Below are 22,832 nucleotides of genomic sequence, written 5' to 3' on the forward strand. Positions count from 1 at the left end.
CTGATGCCCAGGAACAACAGGATCTGCTATACGACAACAGGAACAGAAGCCAGCTGGAACCAATTTCTTCAGACCTAAGATACTGTAAACTAAGGGGTACTTAACTTTTGCTTGGTAACTTGCTTGCTCTCAGTTGAGACTTGGATTTGTTACCTTTTGCAGAGTTGCTTGCAGCTTTGCCCATCACAAGCCTGCCAGCTTGTGGCCCAACAGTGATTTCGTTTTCTACAAAACTCTCTAACGTTGTGCAAGACTTTCGACTTACCTTCAAGAAGTGCCTACGCTCCCCTAGACTTTGCTCAAGTGACATTGGCTGTCCTGGCTCCCTGAAGACTCTTCTAGCCTCTGACTTTGTGTTTTAATCTGTCCCTCCAAAAAGTCACACATTCTTTACTTGTATAGCTGGTAAAGAGTTAATCTACATTGCATTGGGGAGTTTAAAAGTGCTTACCTGTTTGAGAAACTTGTTAACCATTGTTTCATCCACTAACGTTTTCCTTTTGACCCCAACCTCAGTATTGCTCTAAATGTACCAGTGATATATCAATGTCCACAGTGTCTTAGTTATTGAAGTCACCTCAGGGTGTAGGAAGTGTCTGTGTGCCATCCCAAATGGATATCTACTGATTTATTGAAACTGAGAGTGTGTATTTTGAAGAACATTTTAAGTGTTACATATTTGCGCCCTTCTAAAGAAGGCTTATTCAACTGACTGTTAAATTAATAAATCATTGTTTAATTAAGAAACCTTAGTGTTATTTGGATACTTGTTACTGTGAAAGCTATGTTACAACCCTTCTGCTCACATTGACCCCTCTTGAGATAAGCCTGGCTGCGCAGTCACTCTACCAACTTGTGTAGTATGTGCTTATACCAAAGGTTGGGTTAACTATTGCCAAGAGGACAAGGCTGGTGCAGTCTCCCACAGGGTACTGCATATAATCTTGCCTAACACTCACTCACAGTGATATGGTGCTTGGCACTCTTCCAGGGATATAGTTCCTGGTTGTCTCCAGCAGCCTCACCGGTCTTGGACCTCTAGCCTCTTGGCTTTCGTATGCCTTACAGCAGTCTTGTGTCTCTTTGTTCTGGTGTAATTTTCATAGGTTTGCTCTCTGGCAACACAGATTTCTCCCTCCCTTCTTCTATCTGCCCTGGACACTCCTCCAGCTCTGGGTATCTGTTGCCCACTCAATATCATTATCATTACAGTAATATAGCGCAAAACCTAGCTCTCTGGCAACAGAGCACTGTACAAGTTCTACATTAATACATTTTTTATGTGCATTTAATAAGTCCTCAAATAAACATTAGTAATACAGATCACAGTACAGTGGGGGTGCAAAATATAGCCGGGAATCTAGGTTACACCAAGCTGTTGGAAAAACCAGATCTTCAGTTCTTTCCTAGACTGAATGCCACTGGACAGAGTTCCAGAGCGTAGCATGAGAATTACTGTTCTGGACACATTTGCTACAGCCGCGATAAGGCAAGGCGTGGCATGGTCCGCCACTTTGAGGGCGGTCCAGTTAAGCAGCGGGGAGGTCAGCGAGGAGGTTGTTAACCCAATTTGTATAGAGAGAGATCACCTCGGTCAGCACCACCGTTTGGCACTCCTTGCATGGGGTGGAGGACTTTATCTTGCGAGTAGATGGTGGGGATACTCCTTTCTTTAGTCATTTTGATTCGGCCATATTACCCAGTAATGAATTGGAACCCTGAGGCTTCAAATGCCCCAAGAGGTTCTGTCTCCTGCACACCCCTTTGCATTAGCTCCTCACGTTGTTTTCTGCATCAAATGTCTGCGCTAAGGGGCGACAATGCTCCGCAATGTGCCTACTCTCGCATTTTGTGAGGCTTCAGAGTCTTATACTCTCCACTATGATGAAGTGGTCATGCCACTGACCTGTGCAATTGGTAACTGCACTACAATTGGGGAACTTGACTTCAGTAGAGGGGATGATGACCATTACCATTGCAGGTATGTTCTGGGTCTGTCTCATGTACGGGGGGATGTATAGATGGGAAGTATGATCCTGCGGATACCAACATGGGTCGAGAGCATTTGCAGGCCAAACTTCTGGTTCTGATGCTGCGTTGGGTAAAGTAAAGTATGGAACTGCTGGGAGCCAATGCTCCGATCTTCATACAGTTAATAGTCAACTGGGTGGTTCCTGGCTTCTAGTGGACCAGCGGCAATTCCAGCGCATCTGTAGATCTTCAAGCAAGACATGCTAATAGGCGTTCAATTAGAAAATGCTCCAAATAACAAACAATCATTGATTACACAAGCAGAGCTGTTTCAGGCTACATCAAACGTCCTATGAATCCAGATGCCCGCCTCAACGACTGCCCTGTTACCAAATGTTCTTTTGTTTGCAGAGCTTTGTGTAAAAGCGCTCCACAAAATGATAAGTAAATAAAATCCAAAACCAAATATTCAGCATTCACTTCTTTTTTCGGGATGCCCGTGGTGGATCAGTGGGATGACAAGTAAAGGGCCCTTTTCTTATATCTTTCAGGCTTGAATTAAATGGCGGACCTTTCTCATGGGGCTGAATTATAGTCCTTATGTGCTGCGTTGTTGATTGGATTATTCGAGAATCCTACGCTCTTGGTACATTCAGCCTGTAAGTACCGGCTTGTCGTGTTAAAACTTTAGTAAACTTTTTCTTTGTTTTTTGCTTTCTAGATTCTTCCTGCAGACATTAAGGAGTCCATAACTGATATCATTAAGTTCATGTTGCAACGAGAGTATGTGAAGGTATGTCTAGTTTTCTGCGATTTTGGTTTTCTGTAGGCCAGTTGTCATTTTATTAATGTTCATAATGGTCTTTAATACACAAAGTATCAACAATCCCCAGTAACTAAGCCCAGTTGGACCAAGTTGTGTGATTTATTGATGTATTTATTGCCAATTGATTTCTTGATTGAGTGCCAAAGAGTACTTTGTTTGGTACTGTCCTCTGCACCCAACATCTTAACATTCAGCGTTCCTTCAGCTTTTTGGATTTCTTTTTACCTGTTTCATTTTTTTATTCTTCTGGTGATAATTGCCTTATTAGTTGATTCTGTCTGTGAAAATAGAATTACTTGATTTTTAAAGGGGGTCACCCATCAAGGGGCTTCATTTTCTTATTTTTTCATTGTTAGGGAGAATTCTCAAAATATGCCAATTCCTCTCTAACTTAGAGACAACCATCTCTTTTGCAGGACTTTGGGGCTTTGAACTTTTTTCTGTTTGTTTTCTGTGTTTATTTCTTTTGGTTATGGAGTTTTAGACGATTCCTTAGGCATCATCTTTTTTATTTGTGTCACAAAGCACCCTCTGTGCAGTGGCACAGGGAAGCCTTTTAGGCTCTCCCAAGGTTTAAATGCCTTCTCTGGGATGAACTACTGTTTCCCAGAGAATGTAAGGTTAATTTGACTTTACTGGTCTTTTTAAATTCCTAGACCCAGCACACACTATTGTAGGTGCCTTTCCCCGTCTTACTACGTGTGAGAGAAAAAAGAAATAAAATAACAGGCAAAACCCCTTGTCGGGGAAAGAGGCACTGAGACCCGGCTGCAAGACTTCAAAGGATGGTTTATTTCTGCAGCTAGGGAATAACCCAAAAAACTCTCCCTCATATACATCAGTGCCAACATTTATATTAGTTAAAGTAACTCTTAACAAAAAATACTAAATGGACCCGATTGGCTAGACGCTGTGGTGCTGTAGGTGTGGGTAGCATCTCTTCCTCCTGGTTGGCTGAGTAGCTGACGGACGTCAAACATCTTGCGCTCCATGCAGGTCAGGGTCCGGTCACTGTGGTCACTATCTAAGCTAGTATTGTTGCATACTAAATGACAAATTATTTAAAACCTTTTATGCTACTTGTCACATTTCTACATAAGTTACACACAATGATTATTGTCAATACAATTGGGTCATTCGTGGCTTTAATTGAAGGCCTTGACCTTTATTGTGCATGTAAAAGAATCAGGCTATGTTTTGCATCTCTTTCTAGGTTTCAAATTCATTAGTGCAAGTAAAAGCATACATAATAATAAAAATGCTTAAGGTTAGTAGTGGGTGTGTTGGGTGGGTTTCGCAGCATAGGCGAGGGTCTGGCACTTGAAAGAAATACCTTACAGGGGTTGCAGGGTCAGGATGGCAATACATTGTTTTAATGGGGGTGGGTGGATTGCACGTTTATGAGGACGAATCGAGCAGAAAGTGCTTAGCTCATCATGGTTCACATGCCGGTTTTCAGGCAAACAGTGATCTCAGAGGAAGGAAACTGTAGCATATTGATTGTTGCAACTTTTCTCCAGCTTCAGCGTGAGAATGGAAGCAGAGAGCTTTCCTTCGCAGGGGGAGTGCAAGGGTGGGGGCCAGCCAGCTGCCTGCACGCCTTGTTTGTGTGTGTGTCTGTCCTTGGCTGCTGCAGTGGAAAGGGGAGCTGAGCATTGCTGTACTATCGCAGTGAGGCCTGTTTACCCAAGATGGAGTCGAAAGGGGGCACAAAAGATGGATGCCCCGTGTCCTGCTCAGTAGTCTCATCTATGCAGCAGTCAACCGTGGTTAACTTTATATAAGGGCAAGGGGCAATACCACTACCGGTGGCACGCGGTCCAAGCCTTGTACTGAGGAGCGTACGACGCGAGGGGGCCTGAGGACCCCTCGCTCCCATACATTCCCCCCTTTCGTTACATCTAAAGTAACGGACTACTTTATCTCGTTCTTTCCGTTCTCCCTTCGGTAGCGCTCAGCTTCAGCCACAGCCTCATCCCAAGCAGGTGTACCCTTTATTGGCATCCATGCTTTACACACACTTCTTAAGCTGTTACCCCTTCTTGCATATTCTTCGGGGGTGACCATTAAGTATATCCCACCATCCCCATCTAAATCTATCCATACCTCGTTATACCACAGCAAGTTTTTTGGTTCTCTAATGGTAGTGTAATGTAGATTATCGACCATGTCCCCATACTGTCTATAGATGGCAGTCATCCTATACTGTGGTGTGGTGTATTCCCCGGTTTGTACTTGAGCATCTATCATGGTAGCCACCGTTGTCTGTCGGCCCACTGTTACCATCATCATTGCTGAATTAGGCATATTATTTTCACAGCATCTTAGTCCCAGTTGGCACACACAGAATATTAGGAGAAGAAAGACTATGATGGGAATGAGTATCTTTGCTGCAATGTTCACCCACGATGGTATCCAGCTGAACAGATCGTCGAACCACGTGTTGTTGTCTACTCCGCCTTCTGCTCTCATTCTTTCTCCTAAATTATGCACTGCTGTTATCACATGTGACAGTGTCCCGTTATCACCATCGGAAGTTGGTACGAACGTGCAACACGCCCCTCAATTGTTTTGCAAACACCGCCGTCCAACGCTGTGATAATATCTAAGACATATCGGTTTTGCGTCGTCATCAGGCGCAGTGCACGGAGCTCTATTTTTATGATGTTGAATCCTTCTTCAGTGTCGTTGGCCAGCTGGATGAGCTCCCAGCGTGTTATCTGCAGCCATTTCGCGTTTGCCCTTGCTTGAACGCCTGGTGCTAGGAACGATGCAAAGAATGTTTCTGCAGATGAGAAAAGCTTATACTGTTGTGGGATTTTAGCAAGGAGTTCTGACGATTTGGACAAAATATAATTGGATCTTTTGCTGCGTGACAACTTGGTTTTCAAAGTTTCTTCTGACAATAGTTCGTATGCTGGGGGCTCTGTGATTGTCTCATCGGGCGCTGTCGATGGTTTAGCCGATTGCCCTGCTGCCGATGTGTCAGCCGAAGGCCTTGCTGTAAACTGGACGTGGCTCTCTGGTATCACCATTAGTGCTGAGTGAAGTGTTACTAGGGCACAAGTGCCCCTCCAGGATGCTGGGAGATGCAGGTAAGCTCGTTTGCCACAGATCCAGTATATGTCCATTAATGCAGCAGTGCCTTTTTTCATGACTGGCATTATTAAAATCTTATTGCACTGCCGCACCGTTCACCTTCCCTTCTCCATGGAAGCAAAGTTCGTGCGGTATTTCCTTTTGAATCTTTATGGGTCTCTCCAGGGGTGTGACCCATGTCAGCTTGGTGATATGCTGTGTCCAGATGGGGATGCACGTTTCTTTTGCCCATTCGTATGTTTCATCTGGCAGCCCTCGAAGCCCCTCAGCTTTGCATTCAATCGTTTCATCATGCCACTTGTCATCTGCATAACTTGTGCCTTTTATAATGAAAAATGGCGCCTGGAGGAAGATTACTCCTTGTCGTCTGCTGGTGCAAGTTTGTTTGTTTTCCAATTTTTCCATAGTAACTGTGTGTGCTTGAAATGTCTTTTTTTATTCTACACAGCATCAGATGAATCAAACATTGGGCCTCAGACAAGGGTACTTCCTGTGGGATTAACATTTTTGGGGTTCCAGTTGCGTGGGGAATAAGTGAGCACACGTAACAACTTTCATTACTTGCTTGCTTTGCTGCGGTGCTCATGTCTGAATACCATTTGTTTGATTGGTCAGGGTGTCGGGGGTCCTCTATTTCATCTAACCCCAAGTTATGATAAATATCGGATCTGTTTTTTCCCACCCCCCCTTTTTCTCCTCCTTCTGTTTTATAATTGGGTACCAACTAGTGAATATTGCAACGGGAATATTCTAGACCATGCTTCATCTATGTTCATTGTGACGTGTGTGTATTCAGTAGTGGTTTCTGGTGCAGTGTGTGTACCCATGCTTGTATTTCTGGAATCAGCTAACCAATAGTAATCATTTACATTCCATCCAAGCTCTATTTCTTTGGCTCCAGTATTATTCAACAATGGAATAGCAGTTTCGTTTACGTGCATTTGTACAAGGGGCAATGTTATATTTTTATCATTCAATTCAATGTTATAAGTGTCCTTCAAAATAGCCGTTGCTTCAGTCCATATTAGTTTAGACCCTGGTTTTGTCATATCAGTTCCGCTCCCCCCTTTGTTCATTTCATTTGCCACATATGCCTAGTGGCATCCCGATTTCTATCTAACATTTCAGCTTGCTCAGCCATTACGTCGCATTGGCTCATGTTGAACCTATGTGGGTGAGACAAATTCGTTAAGTCACATGGAAGAAAAAATAATTGCAATTCATTTCTTTTTAATTTTTTTTACTCAGTTAGGCATGTAACAATTCCTTTTCATTTCATCATGGATTAGATTAGGAAAAAATAGAAAAAAACAACACGATTTATATGAAAAGAAAAGAAAAAGAGAGAGAGAAAGAGAGAAAGAAAGACAAAAATATATAAAACCTTTGCTTTTCCCCTATACTTTCCCTGTCTTGAGTTGCAATTGTCATCATGTCAACCTGTGCCAGTGGTGGCATCCACACAGTTTCATTTTGGGGAGGTGTAACACTGTGTGCCCTTCTTACGTCTGAGAGGTGCACCCAGTATTTTAACCCTGTGACCTTAACTGCAGTTGGGGTGCTGTACACCACTGTGTATGGACCATGAAATCTTGGTGAATTCCACCTTCTTACAAAGTTTCTGACAAGGATTTGCTCCCCTGGCATTAAAGGCCCCTCTGGGCTGTCTGCTGTCAGCATGGAGGTGTCTGTTGCTACATCTTCAGTAAATGGTGAAACAATTTGTTTGGCTATGCTGCGTACTGCGTGCGTTAGCTGTGTTAGGTATTCCTTAAACTCTTTTCCCAGCACTGTGGCAGCCCTGTGCGCATCAGACGCCCTCCTAACAGGGGAGAGCGGTGTGTGCATTCTCCTTCCCGTCACGATTTCGTGCAGGCTTAAATGATGGTCCTTGCATGGTTGGATTCTGAGTTGGAACACTGCTAGGGGCAGACAATATACCCAATTCTTTTTCAACGTGCTGCATAATCTCGATAAATTGCTTTTGAGCAGCCCGTTGATCCTCTCCACAACTCCATTGGCCATTGGATGATAAATCGAACATAATTTGTGTTTCACCCCCAGAAGGGAGGTTACTTCTTTGAAGAGGCCATTCACAAAGTGCGTGCCGTTATCTGAACGGATCACCTCACAGATTCCCCACCGTGAGAATACTTCTCGCACAAGAAACTTGGCAGCACATTTTGCATCGGGATGGGGACAGGGGCCCGCTTCCACCCACCGTGAAAAAGTGCATACCACCACAATCCAGTATCTTGCTCCATTACATCTTTCTCCCATATCGGCGTAATCAATATGTAGTTCTCTAAATGGACCTGTAGGGCGTGGCAAAGTGCCACGCAGAGTTCGCAATGTCATTCCTGAATTGTAAATTTGGAATGTAGTACATTCAATCACAAATTTAGTTAAGTATTCATGTAGATTAGGAACAAACCAATCCTCTTGAATATCTGAGGCAATGTGGTGTTTTGCAACATGAGCTGGAAAATGCAGTTGTTGGAATGCTACTTCTAATAATTCTACGGGCATCACTACTTTCCCTGTCGTTTCCTGTCTCCAAATGAGATCTGTGGCTGATTGCTTACACTCTCGTTTGCTCCACAACTCCTGCTCTTCTGGTGGGGCTGTTCTCTGAAGTTCTATCAATTGTGCTATGGGCGTGTTATTGTATGCATCTGCTGGTTGTTCTACTGTGGTTGTTTTTACAATGTACTCTGATGTTGGTGTCTTATTGAAGTACGAGGCTTCTTTCGCTGCCGCGAACCCCAATGAGACGGCGTCTGTGTTATGGGTATGGGCTTGGCATTTAACCACCGCTACTACTGATGGTTCTGCTAAAGGCATGTTGTACAGGGGACCCGTCTGGTCTTCTGAACCCTCTCCTTCGCCAACGTGATAGCCCCGAGTGAACTGTGGTGGTAACATAAGCTGAATCTGAATATATGGTCACGGCACAACCTTTGGCTGTATGTAACGCGCTGACTAGCGCAGTCGGTTCGGCTGCTTGTGCAAAGTAATGTGAGGGGAGGCGTTTTTGCACAATCACTTCATATGTGCCTTCTTCCATGCGCACTACCGCCATCCCCACATGTTTCTCTCCTGTCTCTGAATTTATGGATGCTGACCCGTCTATGAAATGTATTTCACCTTCTGTAAGGGCGTTTTCGCTTGCTTTGGGAATGTCATTGCCCTCTCCCTCGTATGTGCTACAATCGTGTTCCTGCAAATCCTCAGTTGTGCATGGCTCTGTAATGAAGGTAGCTGGGTTCACTGTTTTGCATCTGACCACATGTACATTTGGACTTGATATTATTATTTCATAAGTAGAGGCTCTCTGTGTTGTGAGGGTAGATTTTGATCTTTCCAAGATAGCAAATAACGAATGTTCCGCATATAGCGTCACTGAACATCCCATTACGATCGTGGCACTTTTCTCAATGGCGAAGACCGCTGCAGCGAGGGCCTGTTCGCAAGCGAAATGTCCCTGCATTACTGGGTCTAATATTCCACTGTATTACGCTAATGGTTTGTGGCCTAGTGATGTCTTTTGTGTCAATACTGCTGTCATTAATGTTCCATTGCTGTGTGAAAACAGGAAAAATTCCCTTTCATAATCTGGATTTGCACGGACTGGAGCGTCTGAATTAAGATCTTTTAATCGAGAGAATTGAGCAATTGTCTCCTGTGTCCATTTTATTGGGGCTCTGTTCTTTTCTGCTTCTTTTAGTGCTTCTAGCATTGGCTGTGTGTATGCTGCATAATCGAGGATCCATGCTCGGCAATAGGTACATATGCCAAGACATTTCTGCATGTCCTTCACTGTTTTTGGTATGATAATGTGTCGAATGGCTGCTGCTCTGTCTGGTAATATTCTTTTTCCGTCTTTAGATATTTGCTGGCCAAGATACATAACGTCAGCAAGGCAGTATTGTAACTTTCCTTTGTCCACCTTGTATCCTTTGGCAGCCAATACGTTAAGCAGTGTTATCGAGTCTTCTCTAGACTCTTCTTCTGTGTTACTGCAGACGAGTAAATCCTCTACGTACTGTATTATGGTGCTCCCTACATCTATGTTCCCAATATCTTCTCGTAGTACTCTGTTACAAATGCTTGGGCTCTCGCAATACCCCTGTGGGAGTCTGCGATGTTCATATCTGTTGTTTCCTAATGTAAAAGCTGTAAGGTACTGCGACTCTGGTGCGAGTGGCACAGAGAAAAAGGGATTTTTCAGATCAATGACAGTGAAGCAAGTTGCCTCTTTTGGTATACTGCACAATATTGATGCCGGGTTAGGCACTAAAGGGAACTCTTTTTGGATGGCGTCATTGAGTGGGCGGAGGTCCTGGACCATTCTCCACGCCCCCCCTTTTGCTTTCTTAATCGGAAAAATCGCTGTGTTGCATGGGGATGTTGATGGTACTAAGATACCTTGGCTTAGGAGCGCATTCACTGTTTCTCTAATACCTTCCTCTGCTTCTTTGGATATTGGGTTTTGTTTCACTCTGGGTGGGAGGGCACCTGGTTTCAGTTTTATTTTTATGGGAGTTACCTCATGTAACAATCCTACATCGTGTGGTCCTGTAGTCCAAATTTCAGGTGCTACCCTGGCCATGTCTTCTTCAAATATTGTCAGTGGGGCCTTTGTTAGCCATGAGTGGGTTGTGTATTTCTCTGTATTGAATCATAATGTCACATGGTATGCTTATTTCCATTATTATTTCTCCATCCCCTTTGTAGTCAGTAAACAATTCTTCATCAGTAATATCTTTTAGCGTTATGTTTGGCTCTATGCATAGTACACTTCTCCACTCGCGTCCTTGCGTGTCCAGGCCTATGACCACAATGCGTTTGTTGGAAACTTGAACTGCCTCAATGTCTGTAGACATAATTGTGCCTGGCACTACATCTGTTGGTGTGATTGGGCGGAATATGAAATCGGATCGTATTCTGCACTCTTTTTCTGTTATTTCAGGCACTACTCGGGCTAATACCTGTATTCCATAGACTAACATGTCCATGTCAATGGGAATCCCTCTTACTGCAACTTCCTTTGTAATCGTACTTATTAGCAAGAGTGCCCGTACGGGGCATACCCCTGGCTTTGAGCACACTATTCCTCTTTCAGTAAAGGCTATGGTTATTTTTAACTTACTGAGTAGGTCTCGTCCCATCAAATTGATTGGCGCGTCTTCGTAATACAATAAGGGTGCACACACTGTTTTTCCCCCCACTGTCACATCAAGATCTTTTGTATAAGGAACTTTTAAAATAGCTCCAGAGAACCCCTGCGTCTCCAAATTTCTTCCCGAGAGCTCAAACCGTCCTTCTGTGAGGCATGATTTTTCTGCTCCAGAGTCTTCCATAAAGATAAACTGCTTGTTTCCTATCTCTGCCGCCACTAGTGGTTCCTCATTTGCACTTTGTGTGGTGGATAGGACTGGACACACAAGTGCTCCCTGTGGGCTGTCCTAGTCTTGGTATCTTTGCTGACCTGGCATTGAAAAAATGTTGTCACCCACGACCGTTACGCCGCGGTATGGTGCAGGGGCACCGTTTGCGGCCGCTGCAAAAGGGTTATTGTTTATGTTCCCTACTGGGTTTTGTCTCGCCATGGGCTGTGGTGCGTTTTGCTGTTGTGGCTGCTGCTGCTGCTGTTGCTACTGCTGTGGTGGGGCTGGCTGTCTCTGTTGCATTTGGGGGTCATAGCAGTATTGATCCTGTTTTCCCCCCCCCTCCCCATTGGAGCTCCACAAGGGCTACCTGGGTGTGGGCAGCCCCACCCCTGTTCATTGTTCATGGGCTGTTGTTGCTACTGTTGAAAATACCCTGATGGTCGCATTCTACAATCTCGTGAATAATGTCCCCATCTTCCACAATTCCAACACAACCCCTGTTGTCCTCCCCTTGGTCCTTGCCCACCATACCCTCTGTTTCCCATTCCTCCGTATCCTCCCCTTTGCCCGCGGTACCCACCTCTTCCTTGGGCCGGCCTGTTCTGCCACTGCGATCCTTGGCATGGTTGTTCCTCTCCGTTCCATTGTCCTTGGTCCTCTCCAACCCACTGCGCTGCTATCCCGACGGGCCTTCCTCCCGCGTTTTCCTCTCCTTCGTTCCTCTGTCTGCTGTTACACTGGCAGCAATGGTGGCGACCTTCACTAATTTCGTCTGTACTAATTTTGCTTCGTCAGCCAGCCTCTTTTGCGTGACCTCCTTTTCCTTCTCTTTGATCCTCCTCCAGTGGTGTACAATTATGCTCTGAATTTCAGGCCACCCTTTGGCTTCAATCCCAGCTATTTTGTCCAAGGCCTTCTGCACCTCTTTCGGCAACCCCTTTTAATGATAAAATGGAATAAAGCTGTTGATTGATTCCATGCCGTACCAGTTTCGCTTCTCCATAAATCTTGCACTCGCAAAATGAATTGCGCAAGATCCTCGTTCTCCTCCATCGTACACTGCATCACTGCATGTAAATCTGGAACGTCTGGAAATGCACGCTGTAATGCATCCCAGACTTGTGCTCGACCATTGTTAAATGGTGATCCATCGTGTCGGTCACAGCTCATCGTTACTCCCGGGAACCCTGCCCTTTGCCAGATTGTGTCTGCTTGGTCCCTGATTGCTGAAACTAATAGACTTTTTACATCACCTATAGCTAACGGCACGCCTGCCGTGTTCTTCTCAAATACATGTATCCACTTACCTGCCCCTCCCGTCAGCGGAGGGAGGAGTTTTAACAGGTTGGTTTTGTCCATTTGGGCCCACGGAATGTTATTTGGCCTACCTGCTCCTTTATGTATCAGCGGCATTTGTAGTTTTTGTTTCTTTTCCGTTCTGCTTGTCTTCCCTTTTTTCGCTTTACTATCCTCCCTGTTCGTTGTCTTAATCTACCTGCCATAATGGTGGCGATAGTGTGTCTGGGTAACAGTGGTTTGGCAGTGGGGAACCCTCCGCAGCAGCTGCCTCTTCGTGTTCATCTAAATTGTCCCATATTTCTTGTATTTCTGACTCTAGCTCGTTATTATCCTCCTAGTTTTCCTTGGGTTCACTTCCTTGTCTTCCACTCTGATCTCTGCTTTGTTGACTCTCTGGTGTATCTGGGCGTATAATTCTCACTGGCTTGTTATTCAATTGGAACAGGAACTGTCCTGACTGCCACTCTTGTTCTTGCCTCTGCTGCGATGACGTCCCTTGCGATACTATAGACTGCCCTGATACCGAGGCTGCTGGGGTTGCATTTCTTGCTGCCCCGATCGGAGGTGCGAGATCTGCCAGTGACAGCGGGGGTACCTCCCATCCCCCTGGCAGCATTTGCCCTTTGTCACATAAAGCTCTTAACCGTGTTATTTCCATTTATGCGTGTGATAACTGACGGTTCAAATCACCCGTTAAATGTGCTATATCCACAGGAGGCTCACTCGTGGGGCCATACAGGCCTCCTTTGTCATATGGTGGAGTTTCGGGGGCTGTTGCCCCGCTCTGGGCAGTGGCGGTGGGTGGTATATACAGGGGTTCACTAAACCCTATCGCTGGCCTAGTCATTAAGGGATAGATTTTTGTTACTTCGTTTTCGGTTGTAGTTGTTGAGCATTCCCCTTTTGGTGTCCCACCTACTTCTTCAGGGTTTTTCTGCTTTTCTGTCATTCGGCTTGTACCTAGCTCTGCCGTGGGGGAAACTTCCTCAAACATTCGCCATAAATCTAACACTTCTCTCCGGTTCTGTAACTGTTTCCCTTTGTATCGCGCTAGCAAATGTGTTGATACTATGTCCAACTATCTTTTGTCAAATGATCCTCCTTCTGGCCAAATTGGTGTAACCCTGTTTCCCTTTATCTCAGTGATCCACTGATCGTGATACTTCTGTATCCTGTCGCTATAAAGTGGAAGGTGCTGGCAAATATGTGCCAGTGGTGTTACTCCCCCCATGGCAATGTTTCTTTTCCTTTCTTGTGTATTCTAGTACCTTTGAATCTCTCCCCACCTCTAACTTGGTATATCAGTTACAATATGTAGAAATAATACGTTCTTTATTAATGCTCACAATTCGCATATGCCACATTAGCTTTCTGAGAGGTGTTACCTGATCACCCCTCAGTTTATTTCTTCTGCTTTACCTTATATCAATCACAAATTACTTGTATTAAAATACTTTAGCGTGTTCAACAAGACATATACATAAAAGCAGACCAACAAACATATAATCATGCAACATACACATGCACTGCCTGCGCGCGTTTGTTCTTTCCCTATTCCCGTTACTGTCCCTGTTTTTTCTTCTTCTCTATACTACCTACTATTTCGCATTCACTCCCCACCTCTTTCACCTTTATTATGTCTCAGGATTTCTTACTTCCACGGAAAAAGAATATTCTAAAAACTCCTCCGAGCCTACACGAGACCCCTACTATTTTTCTCTTTATCTCTATTCTGCACTTGGTCGGGACAAATGCTACGCGGCGCCGCCTTCTACCCCCTACGGGCTAGGATACCACTTCTCTTCTTCTTCTCACTTCTTACAACACCTAATGGCCATATAAAGGATAGATCAGAAAAGCCTCACCGTCACTCACGCACACCCTATTCTTGGCTACCTTCCCTTTGTTGCTAATTCCCTTCTTCCCGTATGTCCCCTTAGCTTCCTTTGGGGTCTTTGCAACCGGGACTCCACGTGTTCAGTCAGGTACTCCGAGGGTCGCCGCTCACGGCCAGACCTCGCTCAGGTCCGTCCCCCAACCAAGCCGTGGCCTTCCTTTGCGAGCAGCTTTTTCGATCGGGTATTCGTCAACCGGGAACCCTTGACCCTTTCTTCTTGGTGTGCACAGTCTGGTCAACCGCGGAGGCGATGGTTCTGCTGGGGGGCTCCCTGGATCTCACTGCCGGGCGGCGCAGGCCTCAAGGCACCTCTCTAAATCACGTCGCGGGGGTCACCAAAAATGTAGGTGCCTTCCCCCGTCTTACTACGTGGAGGGAAAAAAGAAATAAAATAACAGGCAAAACCCCTTGTCGGGGAAAGAGGCACTGAGACCCGGCTGCAAGACTTCAAAGGATGGTTTATTTATCCAGCTAGGAAATAACCCAAAAAACTCTCCCTCATATACATCAGTGCCAACATTTATATTAGTTAAAGTAACTCTAACAAAAAATACTAAATGGACCCGATTGGCCAGACGGTGTGGTGCTGTAGGTGTGGGTAGCATCTCTTCCTCCTGGTTGGCTGAGTAGCTGACGGACGTCAAACATCTTGCGCTCCATGCAGGTCAGGGTCCGGTCACTGTGGTCACTACCTAAGCTAGTATTGTTGCATACTAAATGACAAATTATTTAAAACATTTTATGCTACTTGTCACATTTCTACATAAGTTACACACAATGCATATTGTCAATACAATTGGGTCATTCGTGGCTTTAATTGAAGGCCTTGACCTTTATTGTGCATGTAAAAGAATCAGGCTATGTTTCGCATCTCTTTCTAGGTTTCAAATTCATTAGTGCAAGTAAAAGCATATATAATAATAAAAATGCTTAAGGTTAGTAGTGGGTGTGTTGGGTGGGTTTCGCAGCATAGGCGAGGGTCTGGCACTTGAAAGAAATTCCTTGCAGGGGTTGCAGGGTCAGGATGGCAATAAATTGTTTTAATGGGGGTGGGTGGCTTGCACGTTCATGAGGACGAATCGAGCAGAAAGTGCTTAGCTCATCTTGGTTCACATGCCGGTTTTCAGGCAAACAGGGATCTCAGAGGAAGAAAACTGTAGCATATTGACTGTTGCAACTTTTTTCCAGCTTCAGCGTGAGAATGGAAGCGCAGAGCTTTCCTTGGCAGGTGGAGTGCAAGGGTGTGTGTGTGTGTGTCTGTTTGTCTGTCTGTCTGTCTTTGGCTGCTGCAGTGGAAAGGGGAGCTGAGCATTGCTGTACTATCGCAGTGAGGCCTGTTTACCCAAGATGGAGTCGAAAGGGGGCACAAAAGATGGATGCCCCGTGTCCTGCTCAGTAGTCCCATCTATGCAGCAGTCAACCGTGGTTAACTTTACATAAGGGCAAGGGGCAATACCACTACCGGCAGGCACACGGTCCAAGCCTTGTACTGAGGAGCGTACGACGTGAGGGGGCCTGAGGACCCCTCGCTCCCATACACTGTCTTCTTATAGAGTGCTGGAGTGGCTACTTAGTATCCCGTGTCCAGAAACTCATGTAGCAGTCAAATGCTACCCTTTTCTATCGAAATGGCTGGTGGTAGTGGTTTTACAACAAACTACCATGATTTTTCCCGACCGCGAACACTGGTAGCTAATAATTGCGGGAGCCATGTTTTTTAAGATGGCGCCTTAAAGCCCCTTTGTTTAAACAGGTTCCGGTCTTGTTTTTTCGCCATTACATTTTGGAAAGGTCCTTCTAGTGTTTGTCTCTGCGCGCCAAAACAGGTTTGGTCTCTTTGTTTCTATTCCTTTGGCGGGCTTCAAGACGGAAGACCGTCTCTGGCGTCTGATGAGGGAGGTGACCGAAACTCCCTGTGCTTAGTCTCCTAGGAGATCCAAATGCATTCTGTCGTGATTGGCTGGCTGACTGTCCGGCAAGGACAGCCACCCTGCTGGGTGAGTGACAGCTAGGCTGGAATAAAAAGGAGAGAACTGTTTAAAAGGCGAGTCTCTTGGACTGGAAAGCAGAGTCGACCACTGGAACGAAAGAACCGAAGACGAGCTGGAAGAGGACAGCTGCTGCAACTCCTGGACCGTTGGCTTGCCTGGTGAAGCACTGCTGCAGGTCCGAATTGCCATGTTCATCTCGACAGAGAAGCCCCTTCAAAGATGACTTCTTCCTTTTTGTTGGTGGGACCAATCAACTCATAAGCCACTTGGATACCATTCTCGGAGCTGGTTAGGATTAACCAGGGGGAAGGACACCAGCTTGTGTGCTTGACGACAGCTACTCGAACCGAAGATCTTCCCTTTTGCCAGCTTGTTTGACCCGTCCCCGTGCAATGCAGGAGTCCCCCCGACGTCCTCCCTGTTGTCCCCACGACTGAGGCTCAGGAAGTGAGATCTGCAGGAACTGCCAGGAACCAACGTCTTCAGCTGCATCTTTTTCTTCATACTAAGGTACTGTGCCAACCTGATTGAGCGAATTTACCTCTCGCATTGAAAGTTCGTGAAACTTTCCCAACTTGCAGGCCTAATCAGCTGGTGACCCAATATATGATATGATATGGCATTTATAATGCGCCTATACACAAGTGTTTTAAGGCGCCACGAGGCAAGGGAGGGGGAACAAAGGGGAAGACAGAACAACGATCCTACTAGGCCAGGTGCCATTCAGATTGTGCAAGGGGAGGGGGAAAGGGAAAAGTGTGTGTGGTGAGGGAAGGGAGAGGGGAAAGTACAGTACATGGGGATAATTGAATAAATAAGATAAATAAAAACGGCCACTGGTGGCAAGTGCAAGGTAAGTGCAGATATAAGTGCTGGTAGAGGGACTGTAGGGATACAGAAAACAGTCCCCCGGTGCAGGGGTGCCAGGGAGGCAGTGCAGGAGGTCAACTGGCAGGGCCCGAGAATCAGAAAGGGTGGCCAGGTAACCAGTGCAGTTTCTGCTACGAGTTCAGCAGGGGAGAAGGGGGGGAGAAAGCAGAGGCAAAGAGGAAGGTTTTGGGGTGCTTCTGGAACCGGAGATGGCTCTCCTCAAGTTTCAGGGAGGCAGGAAGGCTGTTCATGAGGGAGGCCCCTGCCGAAGAGAGAGATCTACCATCAACTTGTTGCTTGGAGAAGCGACTGACCCTGAGGGAGTTGGATGCAGATGAGCGAAGAGCTCAAGAAGGAAGATATTTAGGAAGAATGTGATTCTTTTTCGTACAAACTACTTCTGAGAACATTGGCAAAGACTTAACTTTTTACTACAAGAACTACTCTTTACTATCCAAGACACTAGCCATTGACCTAGGCCTATTGAACTGAATCGAGTCCTCTAGTGAACTGAAACTATTTGCTCTGCCTAAGAAAATATTTGTGATCTATTCTGTTAACTTGTGCCTTTTTACTTCCATTCAAAGTAACTGAAATGTCATTTTGCTCCTATTTTCGGGGAGCCTAATTTACTCAGAAACTTATTGGTTTGGTATTGAAGTGTATTTGTGTATAATATTAAGTTGCCTCCTTCTAGTGAATGTTTTCTAAATGATTGTGTAATAAATTAATAAATGTTTTACTAAGAAACCTTGAGTGTAAGTGTCTGCTTGAACCACTGTGATTTTAAGACCGCTGTGTAACATCCTTGTACTGCTCACATTCCCTCCTGAGATAAGCCTGGCGGCTCAACTCGCTAACACAAACTGTGTAGTACAGACGTAGAGCAACGGTTGGTTTTGCTTACCCCTGTAGTCCTAATTGTATGTGTTGGTCCCAGAGGGTACTGCATGCAATTCTGCCTAACGCGGCCTTCCTGGCAACCTCGGCCTACCATTTCTGGTGCCCATTACAGGCGGTAGCTGAACGGTAAGTTCTTATTCCCATGGAGTTCCGTAGGACTCCACGTGAAAGGGAACACTGAAGCACCGGCATCGTTATTAACGGTGCCAGTGCTTCAGTGATTTATCTGCAGGCGGGGGCCTGAACTACCAGTTCACAGCGCCTACCGGCAGACATGTAGTGAGCCGATCTGGAAAAGGTGCCGGTAAAGTTGTTACCAGCACCTTACTTCCGGATTGGCTCACTCGTAATGAAGAAGCATTGTGTAGTTCTGACCTTCCGCCTGTATTGTTTTATGATGACGCCCCAGTTTGTTACCTTTGCACAAAGATTTCTTGCCTTCATTACAGTTTCTAATCATAGTTTGCCACTTAAACTACTTTTGCATTTGACTCAAAAGTGCCAGATTCAAATGCCATTTGTAATGTGTTCCCATTTGCAGGCTAATGATGCTTATCTTCAGATGGCCATTGGCAATGCTCCCTGGCCTATCGGTGTCACCATGGTTGGTATCCATGCCCGAACAGGTCGTGAAAAGATTTTCTCCAAGCACGTTGCTCATGTTTTAAATGATGAAACGCAAAGAAAGTACATTCAGGTAACTTATTGCTAAAATAAATGCAACAAATATGCTGCTGTGGAAAACGGATTGCATTTTCAAACTTTTAGGCAGTTGGGCTGCTTTGATTCTTTTCAAGATGAACCTAAACACTGTCCTTATTGGTCCAGAACGTTACTACTTTTAACTTTGTATTACTGCATACTTGGCATATGACGCACAAAATGTAAATTTCTATTTTTATTCATGAGTTGGTTTTTATAGGCCAATACCTTCATTTAATTCAGTAAATGTTAATTAGTGAGACATTATGGTTTACAAGTGTTGGCCAACGCTATCCTGATGGATGCCCTCAGTTCGCTATGCAAGTAGTAAGATTCAGCAGGCACAAATAAAACAATGTCATTTATTTGAATGGTTGTTCTGTATTTCTCGGGAGGCTAGCTCGGCGGCAGCGCGCTCGCCTTGGAAGCAAGACGCGGAGCAACACAGGTTCGATCCCTGGGTCCGCGCTTAGAAACCTCTGGGTATTAAGTGTGTTATAAATAACCAATTATAATTAATTATTATAAAATTAATTTATTTAGGATAATAAATATTCTTTACTGTGATCAGCATGCATGTTCACTCTAGATATTCTTGCTTAACAATGAGATTTTTGTTCTTGTTGAATTTTTTTATTCTGTGAATTGTTATTGTAAAGATAGCTTTGTATTTGTGTTTTTTCTTTGCATACACAGATTTACCTACTTAGGGGTTGGAAAAACAGTGAAGTGTTGGGGACCGGAAAAAGGAGTCAGACACACGTTGGACATTTCTTGTTTTTTTAAATTGAAATAATAGAAAAATATCTAACTCTGCCTATCGCTAAGGGAAGGATGCCTACCTAACCAAAATAACTAAGGGTGCTTGTCTGTCGTCAAAAGTCCAAATCAAATGTCCAAAGTCTACTTCTGACTGACCCTGCCACTAGAACTAATAACTAAATATGGCCAAATGTATATCTTCTGGCACCTTGCTTTCTGCCAGTTTTCTTGGGCTTCGTTCCAGGGTTCTTCCAATTGTAACCAGTTCTGGAAATTCAACCACCTCCGTAGCGTATATATTTATTCATCCAGCTTTATCAATTCTCGTTCCTGAGCTTTTGCAGCTCTCGGTACATATTCATCCTCTGTCTTTCTGTATGAAATCTCTTCCTTTTAATTTGAGTCCTTCAGACTCTTTCCATTTGATTGTGTCTCTGTTGGGGGTTTAGTATACCCTTGTTAAAGGTGAAGCACCTCCACTCCTGGGGCCTCTACTCTTACTTTCTCTGTTATCGGTACTTGTGCTTAATTCAGAGAGATTCTGAAAGTCTTTTAGCAATAGATTCCAGTATTCATCAACCGTTATACTTGGCAACTTTCTTGATGCTTCACAATATATAGGTTTGTGCTTTCTCCATGACCTACAGTCAATATTGCAGTTCCTTTCCTCTAATACATAAAGTCCCTGTTGTCTCCCCTCTCCTTATCCACCCTGCTACCTTCACTTGATGTGGGTGGATTCTTAAGGCTTGCCGTCGGGACGGATTTGCTTCTTCTCGTCTTTGTTTCAAATTTCTCATCTCCAGACGGAGTCGCTCTCAGCGTCTCGTTATGTCTGCATGCTCGGCATAGGTCTGCCAACAGGAGGTTTTGTTCCTCCAATTCTTTCTGATTTAGGTGTTGTTGATCAGGCCCTGGGCCCACCACAGGTTTCCTGTGGTCACGCCACCATATAGGGACGGTCCAAAGGGCTCTGTCCTGACAGTGGTTTCCCCACTGTTCGGTACGTCGGACCTCTGGTGTCCTTCTCTAGTGTTTTCTTCGTTGCGGGATCTGTGGCTCCACACTGCTCCGCCCTTCCAAGATGTGACTTTGTCAGAGGGCTTCCCCTGTATATGGCTCTCTATCCGCCTTCTCGATCAGATCATCGCAGTTCCATACAAGTCCCTGTTCAAAGGGCATTCTGCTTTCTTTCAGGTGTCGTATTTGATCCAGCATTACCTGAAGCCAATGGAGAGGATGGAACATCACTTTTTATTACAGGCAATCCCATATAAGCAGATAGTGTTGCTTGCACAGGGAGTTCCATGTGGGAATGAGAGTCCTTGTTCCCTAGAGGGGAGTCACTCCCAGTGAGGTCCCACTTGCCCAAACCTTTAGCGTGCGTCTTGCTAAGCGGGCTCACCTCCCTAGCCTCACAGAGGGTTACTCCTCCTGGCGAGGTGGGACAAATACTCGTTTGGACAATAATTATCAACAACAGATGTGTTGTAAACATTGTGTGGGATGATCACCGGACAACAATTTGTCCTTTTGCCGTTGCAGTAACAAGAAGCAACTTGGTCGCATATAGGTTCTAGAAAAGTGCGGATGTGAAAGTATTACATTTATTTCAATTTGAAAGCAGTAAATTGTCCTATGTAATGGAGCAGCGTGTGAACGGATTATTCGTCGTTTATGGAAAATATTTTTTGGTGGAGAATGCAAAACACGCTATGTTTTGACTTTTTCAGGCCATATCCCATCCCATCCACATCACGCTTCACCTCCCCACATATTGTTTCATTAGTTTGAGAAGTGCAATGTTGTTTCTTATTATGTTTGTACTGCGATGTCCACGGACACCAGCAAATGTCCGCACATCCAACATGGTTGGCGTCTCCAAAAATCTGATGCGCCTCATGCTCTTCACCATCCAATCAACGACTGCGGTCCGTGTCCGTGGACATCGTGCCTCGACCAATTGTGCACCTGTCTGCGGACCGAAAGGGGAAAGTCAGTTTGCGGACCGAACCCAGATATCACACATTTTTTTTTGCCTGCTTTTTGGTAATTTTAAAAAATACTACTGCACGGATTTACACCCTGACGCAAATTTGGTGAAAATCCGTCCAGAGGTTTGGGCTGTAGACGTGAGCAAATTCTTTTTCCATTGCGTCTATGGGGAAAAGCCACACATTTTGGGACCCCCCATTATAACTTTGCCACCCCACCCCCTTGACGAAGCCTCACTAAACTTTGCAGGACCGATTTGACGGGCCATATACTTCTTTTGCAAAGATTCATCCTGGGGTGGGGAGGAACAAAGTTATAAGCCGCCCAAAAAGCACTCTTCCTATGGGTTAAGCAACTAACCATAACAACAGGGCCGCAACCGCAGGCCCTGTAATAAATACACACACAATGTATGTAACACATAGAAAACGAAACGACACATACCTTATTTATATACAGCAATCAATTTCTAACACTGGTTAAAATAACATGTATCAGAAGTTCTGGTATTTATAGGTATTTTGTAGGGCTTCAACAGGACCTAAAATAACTGATCTTTATGCACTGTGTAAACGGAGCGAATATTGGTGGTTAGTGTGACTGGAGTTTTCATTATAACTAACCCTGCACTGTGTTGCCACATATGGTTTAGGAAAAACCTTCCTAAAGCTCCAGCAAAAGTAATCTTTCCTGGGCACCTGTTTTTTCGGAAAAATAATGTAATGCTTTTCCATGTTTCCAGTCAGAAGTTTCTCCTTTTTTATAACGATATAAAAACTTTACATATATAAACTTTACATCATATGCATTATTTAAGGATTGTTTGAGTTTCAAAACCTTTAAATAATCTGGCAGGTTGGAAGGAGGAATCGGACACTTGGAAGACATGATTCAATTTCTTTTAGTAAAAATGATCAGCAGAATGCCTAACTAAACAAAAGGTGCTTGTCCGTTGTCAAGAAGTCAAAAAGAAAATATGTCCTCCATCAAGACTACCCTATCTGGCCCTGCCGCTATTGTTAACTAATGTAAAATAGACCTAGGGAATGATTTGTCTTTGCCTGGTTTCTCCTCCAGTTCATTCAATAACTCATTGAATTATATGTCCTCTTGGTAGATCACCT

General features: G+C 44.8%; 1 protein-coding gene across 2 annotated transcripts in view; it reads left to right on the forward strand.

Annotated features, from left to right (window-relative positions):
• The window catches only part of PRPF18 (pre-mRNA processing factor 18), a 55,358-nt gene that overhangs the window by 28,870 nt on the left and 3,656 nt on the right, over positions 1-22,832 (forward strand). For both annotated transcript variants that reach the window (XM_069627885.1, XM_069627884.1), the window contains 2 exons: positions 2,693-2,764; positions 18,791-18,946. In XM_069627885.1, coding sequence (XP_069483986.1) covers positions 2,693-2,764; positions 18,791-18,946 — 228 coding nt within the window. The remainder of the gene's footprint in view (positions 1-2,692; positions 2,765-18,790; positions 18,947-22,832) is intronic.

Source organism: Ambystoma mexicanum, chromosome 12 (assembly GCF_040938575.1).
Source record: "Ambystoma mexicanum isolate Mex_15411 chromosome 12, UKY_AmexF1_1, whole genome shotgun sequence".
Lineage (NCBI taxonomy): Eukaryota > Metazoa > Chordata > Amphibia > Caudata > Ambystomatidae > Ambystoma > Ambystoma mexicanum.